Source organism: Cupressus sempervirens, chromosome 1 (assembly GCF_028749045.1).
Source record: "Cupressus sempervirens isolate cs-2001-9-10 chromosome 1, ASM2874904v1, whole genome shotgun sequence".
In the NCBI taxonomy this organism is placed as follows: domain Eukaryota; kingdom Viridiplantae; phylum Streptophyta; class Pinopsida; order Cupressales; family Cupressaceae; genus Cupressus; species Cupressus sempervirens.
Genome location: NC_143118.1, coordinates 594,870,233 through 594,880,874, shown reverse-complemented (window position 1 = coordinate 594,880,874; position 10,642 = coordinate 594,870,233). Strand labels below are relative to the sequence as shown.

At 32.7% G+C, this 10,642-nt stretch overlaps 1 protein-coding gene across 1 annotated transcript; it reads left to right on the top strand.

Annotated features, from left to right (window-relative positions):
- Nucleotides 1-5,147: 5,147 nt before the first annotated feature.
- LOC149578833 ((R,S)-reticuline 7-O-methyltransferase-like) lies at nt 5,148-6,805 on the top strand. Its single transcript, XM_089831963.1, has 3 exons — nt 5,148-5,927; nt 6,017-6,081; nt 6,175-6,805. The coding sequence occupies exons 1-3, from the start codon at nt 5,192-5,194 to the stop codon at nt 6,472-6,474; spliced, it is 1,101 nt and encodes a 366-aa protein (XP_089688089.1). The 5' UTR covers nt 5,148-5,191; the 3' UTR covers nt 6,475-6,805.
- The last annotated feature ends 3,837 nt before the right edge of the window (nt 6,806-10,642 follow it).

The window sequence follows — 10,642 nt, the reverse complement described above, 5'->3', positions numbered from 1 at the left end:
GAAAGAAATCATTTTCAACAATGACAAATATCAAGTCGTCATCAATATCACATCCATGTTTATTTATATGTGAGTATGGTTAAATTTGAGAAGTTTAGCATAACATTATTATGTAGAAGGCTTTTCAAGAGTACATATCTAGGTGACTTGGTTAAATTTGAGAAGTTTAGCATATCAAGAGTACATATCCATGTTTATTTATATGTGAGTATGGTTAAATTTGAGAAGTTTAGCATAACATTATTATGTAGAAGGCTTTTCAAGAGTACATATCTAGGTGACTTGGAAAAGGTCCTGATAAATATTAATGGTGAGTGGATGATTCCAAGACCATCTAATAATTATGACATTAACTTGAATGGTGGTAGGAATGTGCCTCTTTTCCCTATTATGTTCATAGCAAATCGTAAAAGATTCAAGAAATGGAAACTCGCGGTTAGAAGAAATGCAGTTTTTTTTTACTTCACGCCCCTCATGTAAGATTCCTACCATCTTTTGACTTATAGATCACTTTATGAATGAAGAGCGGGTTGGAATTTGAGAAAATGAGGAAAATATTAGTTTAGAATTGATCGAGCCAAATGATCCATATATATGATGAAATCTCAAATTTAGATATAATCCATTCCCCCTAATTATAGTAGCATGTATCCCAATCTTTTCAATTAAAAAAAAAAGATTTAAAGCATTTGTATTTCAATTTTTGTCTCATTATGTACATTTCAGGTCTCCAAAGTGTCTTGTTTTCGAGCGTCTTTCTGTATTTCCATAATATATTTTAAAGAAGAAAGTATCTTTATTCAAATGGTCTAACACTAACAATTACATCTCATCAGAGTCTCAATCTAGTTATTTGCATTAACAAATTGATGTCTAATAGATTTTTTTTAAAGGTTAGTAGATTTAATCCTCCCTCCAAAGAGTAAAGTTTGAATGTGCATATTTGAAAGATTTCTCGATCTTATGAATTGAGGGTTGAATCAAAGATTAAAGAGTGACAAATATAAAAAATGATCATAAACAATCTATATTTTATTCAAAACAATCATATCAGAGGCATTTCTTTGTTGACACTCTGGTACTTCTTAAAATGGAGAACCATTTGTAATTCAAGGCTAAGGCCTTTTACCTATAAAAGAATAAAGCTTTAATTTCATACAAATGACAAATAAATTTTACTTTACCTTTCTATATAATGCAAATTTTTAATGTTCTACATTAATGATCACATACACAAGATGATCAAATTGATCATTTTTTTCTACTATTTCCCAACTATTTTTTCTTTTGAATATGTGTTCTCCAATGACAACTGTGACCTCTTTCCCATAACTTCAAACTATTTCACAAGGTAAGCACTCCAACTCTCTTAAGACTCTTGCTTAACATGATTCTTTATCTCTTTATATCAAATATGCCTAATTTACTCAATTTATAAATACTAATAAATAATATGAACTAAACATAGCTTAAATTCAAAAGCAGACATTATAATTTAACTTAAAATTCTTACAAAATACCATTTAAAATACATTTTCTCATTTTAAATTACTCACATACATATTTTTTTAGCAAATTGACTCCTAACATAATCTAAACCACTGATTACAAAAACCACCTCAAGACAACATGTACAAAGCACTTATTTCCTCACAATTTAACACCCACCTAATTTCTCCTCTTGCAAAACTTAAAAATTATTCTATTGAAAATAGTTTTCATAACTGAACAAATAAATTTGAACAACATTCACAAAATCAAACAAATTCAAAAATCTACAGATAACATGAAGAGTGCTAACTAGGGGAAGGTTATGGTTAGTCATTATAGTCAAATTTATGCATCAAAAGCTCCTAAAAAATACATCATATTTTGATGTTTATTTTTTTGATGTCTTTTTATGAGACCTAAGTGCTTATATAACTATTGTTTTGGCTCATAGGTAGTTATGACAAAAACTAAGTGATTTGATATGCATACAAGGGCTAGAAATTAGAAATTTTGAGTTAAACTCTGACACATATTCCCTAATTATCCATTCATTGTTTTCATTTACAATGAGTAAATTTGTAAAAATGATCCAATTTTAATGTACACTTGCACCAATATCATACAACATTGGTAGTAACAAAGTTGTGTGATTGATGTAGTTAGTAAGTTTTCTTCTTGGTACACCCGTGGGCAACAATTGACCCACTAGATGGTTTTTAATGGACTTTTAATAGAAAAATTCAAATAATACTAATGGAAGATGGGCAAAATTGGGCCCCTTCTCCTAAGAATAGTGAAACCCAATGAATGATAATTGAACATAGAAAATAACATGACCTCTTCATCTAGAGATTGAAGACAATTAGAACATGTTGATAATTAAATTGGAAAAAGACAATTGAAACATAAATGAGAATTAGACCCCTTCCACTAAAAGATTAGAAAAGGACACGATGAACATATGCAAAAGTCTTGTATGTAATTTCATGATTTCTCAATGATTTAAAGGGGAAGAGTTTGACTGGAACTATTGATGCAGATGCCCATTGTCGTGAAATTTGACCACAAAGAATAAGGCCACTTTTCTAGAATGAAGGGTTATAGTTTCAATTGGGGAGGCCCAATCTCATTTTTCCTTTACTTTGATTTGATGACGACATGATGGTGTGGATGTGTGCTAGTTTGTGTTTTTTTTTTTGTCTTTTCATGAGACCTAAGTGCTTATATAACTATTATTTTGGCTCATAGGTATTTATGACAAAAATTGAGTTATTTGATATGCATATAAGGGCTAGAAACTAGACATTTTGAGTTAAAATTTGACACATATTCCTTAATTACCCATTCATAGTTTTTGTTTATCATTAGTAAATTTGCAAAAATGATCCAAGGTTAATGTACACATGCACCAATATCATACACCATTGGTAGTAACAAAGTTGTGTGATTGGTGTACTAGTTGGTAAGTTTTCTTCTTGGTAAACCAATGGGCAACAATTGACCCACTAGATGGTTTTTAATGGACTTTTAATAGCAAAATTCAAATAATACTAATGGAAGATGGGCGAAATTGGGCCTCTTCTCCTAAGAATAGTGAAATCCAATGAACGATAATTGAACATAGATAATCACATGAACTCTTCCTCTAGAAATTGATGACAATTATCACATATTGATAATTAAATTGGAAAAAGACAATTGAAACATAAATGAGAATTAGACCTCTTAAAAGATTAGAAAAGGACACAAATGAACAAAAATCTTGTATGTACTTTAATGATCTCTCAATGATTCCAGGTGGAAGAATTCTGAGTAGAACTATTGATACGGATGCTCCATTGTCATGAGATTTGACCACAAAGAATAAGGCCACTTTTGAGGGTTTAGGGTTTTAATGTCAATAGTAGGGAAGCCCAATCTCATATCTCCATTACTTCGATTTGATGACGGCATGATGGCGTGGATGAGTACTAGTTTGTGGTTTGGTGGTGAAAGAGTAAAGTAGGTTTTCCTTGGTCAAGAATGCATTTCATTTGAAAACGTCCAATCGTGTGGGAATTGGATTCTCCGTTGTTGTGGAGGGACCGATTTGTAAATACTCTCTAGAAGATTGAGAAGTCGCCGCCGGTGAATGTTTGACACTTGTTCACACGCTCATCCTTTTCACCAAACGCACTCACGACATCACTGTGGCCCTTCATCATCCAGCCATGTATCTCGTGGACATTCTCATTATTAGTGGATTTCACTAATTCGTAATTAATATTTTTATGACGTTCTTATTACATATATCTTATGTGGGCGTTCCTCCGGTTTTAATTTGACATGTTTGTTGCGCTATTGCAATGACTACAGATGCCACGTTGCTAATTTTGGTTTATGCGGAAGGTTAAGTTCCATGCTTTGTATTTTAAGGGCTTGATTTGTTTGTTTTACCAATATTTTATGGATAATAAAAGAGTTAAGTAAAATAAGATTAATGGACAGTACTTAAAGTAATTATTGTTTTGGATTTTGGGTTGTATTCAATTTTGTTAGTTTATAAATAATATAAGAGTTTAGAAAAAATGACATGAATAAAGACTATTTTGAAAATAAAGACTATTTTGAGTATTTATTGTTCTAAATCTTAAATTCATTTATGTATGAAAGAATCTACACATGTAGTTATTTGAGTGATCATTCTATATATGTATCTTGTTGTAATCATTCTTTATTGTTTGGCCAAGACAATATGTGTACAATTGATCCAATGTTTATGTACAAATATGTGACTAAAATTGTGAGTCTTTTAGTTCCACTTTAAATTCTACTGTAGTTAAATAATTAATTTAATTACTAATTCTCTTTATAATAACTAGATATACTAATAGACGCCAATTAACCTACCAACAATCTTTTAGTTAACCTTAATACAATGATTTGGATAATTAGAGTATAAGACATTTTCAAAAAAACATAATTTTATATTTAGACATCTCTTTAAGATTTATACTTTGACTTTGATAGTGATAATTATGTTTATATAAATATATTATATCTAATCAATATTTTATTAGATTTCTTTGATAAATATGAACTGAATTTTTTAATTTGAATTATGGTTTTAGCTAACCAACTTAGGTTGGTTAAAGCTTTCAATTATAGCGACTCGTTTACAAAATAAATAAATGATTTATTTCACGTTTTTAATGGGACATTCATAATATATGCTCATAAGTATAATACACACATAAGTGACAAAGAGAGAGGGAAAATAAATAAGTGATGAATTTCACGTTTTAATGGCCCATTCATAATGTATATTCATAAGAATTATACGTGCACACAAGTGGAAAAAAGAGAGATGATAAAATAATCGACGATATAGTTGGACTTTTAAAATGAATGATTTGAACTCATTTATAAGCGGACGAAGAGTCTCTATAATGGTACATTGGTAGATGTTATTATAATATCAACAATGCTTACACCATGGGCGATGCGGTAGATGAGAAAACCGGCTATTTCCAAAATTTAAAACGCTATAATCCATCTAGAAAAACAAGGTTACGTTGGTTTCAATGTCGACCGGATAACCAAATGTTTGTTTGAGAGCCGTCGTTAAGCTAACTCAAATGGCTATATAAATTGTAATCCGCGGGCCTTTTGGGGCTGTGTGTAACTCAATAATTTAAGAGTTTATGAAAGTTGTACAAACATGAACGGCCCAGTAAGTGAAAATGGAGAAATCAGCGACGGAATGTTCGAGAGCGAGGAAGAACAGCTCGCCGGACAAGCGGAGGCGTGGAAATACACATTCGCGTTTGTGGAGTCTCTGGCCGTCAAATCCGTCGTTTTGCTCGGAATCCCCGACATCATTGCGCGCCACGGCCCCAAAGCAACGCTCTCCCTCTCGGAAATCGCAGCCGAGCTTCCCAGTGAAAAGCCCGACGTCAGCTGCCTCTTCAGAATCCTGCGGTTCCTCGTCGCCAAGAATTTTTTCCGGGCAGAAGTGGGAGCGGAATTGAAATACGGACTAACGCCGGCTTCGAAATGGTTTCTGAAAGACTGCGCGGCGGCGCCGTCGCTCACGATGACCGCCATGCTACTCATGCAGAACGACGTGAGGAGCGTAGCGCCTTGGCACCATTTCAACCAGTGCGTTCTCGAAGGCGGCGTGGCTTTCGAGAAGGCTCACGGCCTTCATATTTGGGATTACGAAGCGGCGCATCCAGATTACAACGATCTTTTCAACAAAGCCATGGCCTGCAACGCCAGCATCGTCATAAAGGCCATCTTGTCTAGTTACGAGGGGTTTCGCGGCTTGAATTCCTTGGTCGACGTCGGAGGCGGCACCGGAACAACAGTTGCAGAGATCGTGAAAACTTTTCCGACCATAAACGGCGTCAACTTTGATCTCCCCCACGTCATAGCTACGGCTCCAAAATTCCCAGGTATGAATAGTTTTATTATGGGGTTCCTTAAATGGACTATGCTTCTCTTTCATGAACTCAAAATGTGTTTTTTGTTCGGTTTCTTGCAGGGGTAAAGCATGTTGGAGGGGACATGTTCAAAGAGGTTCCATCCGCAGACGCTGTGTTCATGAAGGTCGGTGGTTCGAATCCCGTGCCTTGCCTTTTTTTTAAAGTTCATGGTAGGGGTTTGTTTTTTAGTTTCTTTCATTCTCTTGAAAATTTGCAGTGGATAATGCATGATTGGTCGGACGAGGACTGCGTGAGGATTCTGAAGCAATGCAGAAAGGCGATTCCAGAAACTGGGAAGGTGATCATTGTGGACACTGTTCTGAACGCCAGGCAAAAGACGGCGCTGGATCCCACTTTGGGTATTGTGTTTGATCTGGTAATGATTGCTCACAGCTCTGGCGGGAAAGAGAGGAGTGAAGAGGAATGGAAGAATCTGTTGGCTGAAGGAGGATTTCCTCGGTTCAATGTGATTGCCATACCGGCATTGCAGTCTGTAATTGAAGCTTTTCCTTATTAACCGCTTTTGGATAAATGTGTACAGTGAAATTGTTTGCCTCGCTTGTTAATTTGGCGCTTGCAGCTTTCCAACCCAACAAACCGCACCGTTGAAATGGTGTGTTTTAGCAACTAGAAATAAAGACCCACGCGGATCAGATTTTTATATTACAAATGACCGATTGTCCCCGTGCCGTTTGCTTAACAAGTTAAAATACGTCTGTTTCCTGTCAATTTACAAGTAAAGTTGGTGGACGGCACCCTAAGTTCCTGTAACTTCCCGGCTTTGGGATTTTCCAATAATTCTTTATTATTATGACGAATTATATTAAATTCAGGATTATATTATTAAATGTCATGTCAAGTTTTTGTGAATTTTCTTCAAGGTTATAAAATGCACAACTTTATTATATGTTTATAGTCATGTTTTTCCTGTTCGTGTCTTTATATGATAGAACATAATTTAATATTTTTCATCTATTAAATATTTTTTACTAAATATTCTTTCAAATATAAAAATATATTCATCATATAAGATATGGTATGGTATTCAATCTTTGTCAATAAAAAATATACGAGTAAATTTTCTTTTATGTAGAGCTAAGGTCTGATTATGACAATTAACCTTGCATTCAAACAATTATTTAGTAATGGTTTATCTATTCAAAATTATCTTCCAAAGAATCATGTATATGTTGGTAAAGTTGAATGCTCTTTAATGAGCCCACCAAGGATAAAGTCTCGTTCAATGTGAGACCATCAAAACCTTAATTGACGAGATCATACATCTCTATCGAGTTGCAAAAGTACATATATTTGACATTATGAATTTAAGAGACTATTTGATACTTCTCATTCTTATGTATAGTATAACTTTCCTTAAAAAGTAATTGTTGTATTTAATTGCAGCCCATATAGGACCCTCCTAAACAAGTCTTCTAAGACCATTTTAGCATAGTATAATTTTGTTGGCACTTGATGTGACATGGTGCATAATACTCACATCTAGGATGAGAAGCTATTTCCATGTGTCATGCTCAAGATAGAGATTGTTATGCAATTTTTGACACCCTTCACAGATGTTTAAGACTATTGACATGAGATCAAGAGATCATCTTTGAACAAACCAACAAAGCATCTAACCAAAAATAACCATGGACATTCATTGTTTAGGATATAAATTTGATAATATGAATATATGAATGTTGGGGGATGAATACCACATAGATCCCTCATTGAAAGATCAAATACCTTTAGATGAAAATGTGGTATCATGTATCTAGGTCACATTTGATCTTTTGTGGTCACCATATTGACTATGTTTTTTAAATTTTGTGTAACAAAATATTGTAACATTTTATAATCTATTCAAACAAAGATTATCTACAGTTTGATTTCTATAATATTTTTTTTAAAGATAATTATTGTGATTATATGATCACATGGGAGTTTATTATTATTGTAATTTACATGATTTTATTTCTATGGTAGAAACATCAAATGTTAATTAATTTTGGTCTATACATCTAATTATAATGAAGAGTTTTATCTTGCACTATGATTTTATTTTATGACTTGGGTTGTGTAAACACAATAGTAAGATGAAAATTTATATGTTTGTAACTATTTATTTTTTGATTAAATATATGTGGGAAAAGGCTCAAACATGTGGGAAAAAAAAAACAAGAAAGATGTCATAATGATTCTAACCAACAACGAGACTTAAAAGGATAATACTTAAAAATAGAATGAAACCAACCATAGAAAAAAGGACAAGTAGGTGACTAGTAGGGGAAAAACTATAGGTCATCAAGAAAATTTTGACCTTTATATCTCATTTCTTATTAAGGGAGTGTAGTTTCTCCTTAATTAATAAATCTTTGAGAATAGTATTGTGCTATTCATCAAGAAGAAAGAAGTAATCATGGTGCACCAAGGATTTACATTTTCTCTTTCTTCCTTTTAGTATTGGTTTTGTTAGTTGACTCTAGAAAGATAATTTAACCAATAGATTCTTCCACTCTGTGTTTGGTTCTCATTTTATCTAATCTCGTATTGAAGCATCTAGATAATTCTTTCTCTATATTCACACCAAATTTTTGTAGTAGTAACAATATCCTTTATTTATTTAGTATACTCATATAGTGCTAAGCTTTAGGATATTCTTCATGTTTTCCATTAAACATAATCGCTTCTTTATCTAGATTTCTCATTGTAATGTAGTAAAATTTCAGTCTCATGAAACTATTTGATGTAGAGCACTTTCACTTTAGCCAAATTCAACCTAGCCATCTCCTTTTTGTCCAAATTTTAAACCATAAAAACTTTTAGATTCAAGAAACATGCATGTTTTGATACGTCCATGCAATACACACTCATCCCACAAATTCCCACATTGAGTTGGATGTTGGAGCATTACACCTACTATTTCTAGTTGTGTAATGTCGAGCTTGTAGGAGGTCATTGATATTTGGAGGTTTCCTAGTTTTCTTTAAGATTATCTTTGGCCTTATTTTTCTCTCTTTTTACTTTTAATATCCCTCTATTAGCTCTCTTGATCAAAAAAATTATTCTAGATTAATTTCACAACCTCTTCGCAAATCCTTGGACATTTCAAATCCTCGTGGTCATATCACTCTTCTGGATCCACTTTGTTGGTTTGTCAAAATTTTGGTTGGAAAACCTATGAGCCTTGTTTTCTCAATGCTGGATAATCCAACAAAATTTGGCCAATGACTAGGATTGATGCTTAATGATCAAACCATCTTCACTTCATGCTTGACTAACCTAGGTGGGTATACCTTATGGAAACTATTATGGTATTTACTTGTAAAGAATTTATAAATTGATGCTCTTGAGATAGCAAGTTACTCCCAAGGAGAAATCATAGGTGTAAAGCTTCAATGGGTGTTTCAATACTAAGTGTAAGATAGAAATGATAAAATTAACTTAATGTGATGTTGGTAATCAAATAAAGAGCTTCACCAATTATAATTGTTAATCAACTTAATCATAGCTAGACCAGTCCTTTTCTATTAGGTAAATAGACTCTAACCTACAATCAAAGTATCATCAAACCTTTGAAGACAATGTGCACACCATCAAATATTGGATATAGAACTTGAGGAATATGGACCCTATTCTAAATGAATTTAACCTCAGTGATGGAGACCAGTTAGAAAAACATTACATAGCATACAATATTTAATAATCAAAGATACATATAAAGTCCAATCCATCAATAATAACATGAATTCAAATGAACAATATTGACAAATGAGTTATTGACATCTAGATATCTATTAGGATTAAACATAGACATGAAATAACAATTGCATGAAAATATGACCAATATCATTAAATAATAAATTGCATGTAGAAGAAAACACAAGATGCCAAGTTTTAATGTGGTTCACCTAATCCCTAGGCTACATCCACCAAACAACGTGTCCAATATTATTATTATCCAGTGATTACAATGTGATTACAATTCATAACCCCTTACAAATCAATACCACTATAAGAAGCAATTATCACATCACACCTTATGAAATCCATAACCCTAAGCCATTTTATACAAGTAGTTTTATTGTTTTAGGGTTAAAATTAGTTGCAACATGTCGGCCCAAAAATGTTGATAAAATTGCCCTACCAAGGAATTATGGAGTATGCACAATACTTCCCTGATCAGACACCACAAACTAGCAATATCCAAATTGAGTATAAAAGGAAAGTATCTTTGTATTACTATATGAAATAAGGAACAACATCAAACCAATGTAGATTCCATAAACCTTGAAATTACATCAGCCATTAAAGTTCAAATTATCTTATAACATTGCATAAAATAGGAAATATATTCAAAATATAGGATTATAATTGTATCACAAATAACCTATATTATATATAACTTAATCTTAAATTGAGTTCTTTGTATGCCTTCTTATACAAAATGAAGGGGTGCAACAAAGTTTTAGATCTCTTCATTACACAACTATTCATAACTAACTAACTAATAAATTAAAAAATTCTTTTAAAAAGCTCATTTCTCTTCATTCTCCAATTGTGGCCTCATCTTCTTCATTAGTTATTTTTTCCACTTGCACTGGTTCAGGCTTTTCCATGTGATTGTTGATCTATTTGGAAATGTGGCCATGTGTTGGCCATGTGAATTTGAAAATTTGAGGAAT